The sequence below is a fragment of the Athene cunicularia genome (assembly GCF_003259725.1).
Source record: "Athene cunicularia isolate RWA chromosome 5 unlocalized genomic scaffold, athCun1 chr5_part3, whole genome shotgun sequence".
Taxonomy (NCBI): Eukaryota; Metazoa; Chordata; class Aves; order Strigiformes; family Strigidae; genus Athene; species Athene cunicularia.
The window spans coordinates 8,397,544-8,399,799 of NW_020799103.1; the positions used below are offsets into that span (position 1 = coordinate 8,397,544).

General features: G+C 46.9%; 1 protein-coding gene across 1 annotated transcript in view; it reads right to left on the bottom strand.

The window, feature by feature from the left end:
* The window catches only part of FGF3 (fibroblast growth factor 3), a 6,231-nt gene extending 5,610 nt beyond the window's left edge, over positions 1-621 (bottom strand). The window contains exon 1 of the mRNA XM_026850700.1: positions 8-621. Within this exon, the coding sequence (XP_026706501.1) occupies positions 8-127 (120 nt within the window). The 5' untranslated portion in view covers positions 128-621. The remainder of the gene's footprint in view (positions 1-7) is intronic.
* Positions 622-2,256: the final 1,635 nt, after the last annotated feature.

Sequence of the window (2,256 nt, forward strand, 5' to 3'; positions counted from 1 at the left end):
CCCCCGCATCCCGGCGCGGCCGGGGGTCGCTCAGGGAGGCTCCGGTGGCCCCGGGCACCCCCGTGGCCCGCCCCGGGGACCACGGCTCCTGCAACAAACTCAGGAACAAGATCCAAATTATGACCATTGTGGCATGATGGCCGCAGCGCTTAGTCTGCTGGGGAGATGGAGGCTTGGAGCGAATGACACCAGGGGTCCCATTAAAGCCGTCTTGCTAGCAGCACTCCAAAGTTGCAGAGCACACACTGTTTCGAGCCGCGAAGCATCGGCAAGTTTTTATCAGCCTCGATCTGGCCCTTTTATCTGTCTCAGATTTACTTAAATCAATAGACATCAGCAAAGGCCACCGAAGAGTCCCAGCTGTTTGTGTTAGATGGAGCTGCCGTGATCAGCCTTCTCCTTGGGTTTCCAGATAGACAGACGGCATGCATGAGAGACAGAGAGACAGACGGAGAGAGAGAGAAAGAGAGAGAGGAGACACCCACTGAATTTCGGCAAGAGACTGTGGGGAAAATAGTTGATCGACGGAGCATAGAAATAAAAGCAGCTTCCTGCAACAATAGCCTGATCTGCGACCAATTGATACAAAGCAGAGGAGGCAAAAGGTATCAGTCTCGTGTGAACTCCCAGAGTGCAGCGTGGATAAAATTACACAGCATCTCTCCCCGCCACGCCACGCCACGCCACACACCCGCACACCCCCGCACGGGGGGGCTGATGCTCCGAGGAAGCATCTTCGGGATGTGGCTTTTGAAAGTGCGCATGTTAAACGCAGAGGCGTAAGAAAGGGGGTGCGGGCCCTGTTTTCTCGGGAGGGGGCGAGCACGTTTGAAGGGCTTTCGCTCAGGCGGCTGGGCTACCTCAGCGTGCCCCCCCCCCCTTTGTCCCCGAGGAAACAGTTATTACTAAATCAGTCAGTTCACGGTTACAAATAATACGCATTATTTAGATAGGTCTTTCAAGATTTAGTAATTTCTAAATTAACTTAGACAAAGTAGGGCCCGGCGAGCGTTATGATGTACGACCCTGAATGCATTTGCAAGAAGTTAGAGCTAATCCTTTTTCTTAACTCTGGTGCCTGGTAAGTCTCATTAGCTATTGCAGATCTGCACTCGCTACCATGTAGCTTCACACAACTGCCTACGCTTTCAAAATATGATGGAGCTACCTATAAATAAATATAAAAGAAGGCAAAAGGTTCAACAACTCCGTGAATTACGCTGTCCCTGCGTGCTACTCAAAGGCAGCTCGTTAATTAGATTTGCATCTGAAACAGGCAGTAGGAGTTTTGGGGAAGTGTTTGAGAGATAATTAGTATTAATGTGCTTGAAGGGCACACAAATACACCTTTGAAGTGAGTCACGTCAGAATTCAAGCGTTTGACCTTGATCAATATACATTTTTTTTCTTCCAGAGTCGATGAACAAGGTCTATAAAATATTTTTAAAAGACATTCCTATGTAGAGCAAGAGGATTTTCTTACACGTTAAAGAGCTCTTAAAAAAAAAAAAAAAAAAAAAAAAAAAAAAAAAAAAAAAAGGAAGCTTTTACTAGCGGCAAAATAAGGGACGGGATACGACCTTTTCCTAAAAGGAATGGCAGGAGGACGAAACGATCTCGAAAGCTACTTCCTATTTTAAGCTGTGCTTAATATTTAGTAGTTCTCCAAGGCTAAAAAGCTTTTCATTATATAGTCGTCTGGAATAAAAGGAAACACATAAAAACCCACAAGCACCCCTCTCCGCCATTACCACCCCTTCCTCCCCCCTTTCTTCTCCACAAGCTAAGCTTTAGCCTCACAAGGAGAGTTTGATCTGGGGATGATAAATGTTTGTACAATTAATTCTTTATTGCTGTTCTTCTGCAATGCCACTTCCAGGCAGTCATGTAGCTCCAGTATATTTAGTAAAAGTAAACGACTGGAAATTAAAGTAATTAAAGCATTGTATCCACGTAAAAATATGAAAACATAAACATGCACGACCCCAATCTTGGAGTGTATGCGGGGCGGGGCAGGGCGGGGGGTCGTTGCTTGCGGGCCAAATCCTTCAGTCCCTCCTAAAACAAGAACCCCTCAGAAAACCCTTCCTCTGGGGGATGCACCGCAACTCGCGTCCTACGGACTCGCAACCTCCGACGAGCTACAAGACAAAAGCGGCAGCAGAAAAATAACTCTGAACATGCCACGAGTCTCCCGATGCTTTCACGGGCATCGCGCAAAGGAGAGCTAAAACGTAATTACTTTCAGTAATTATA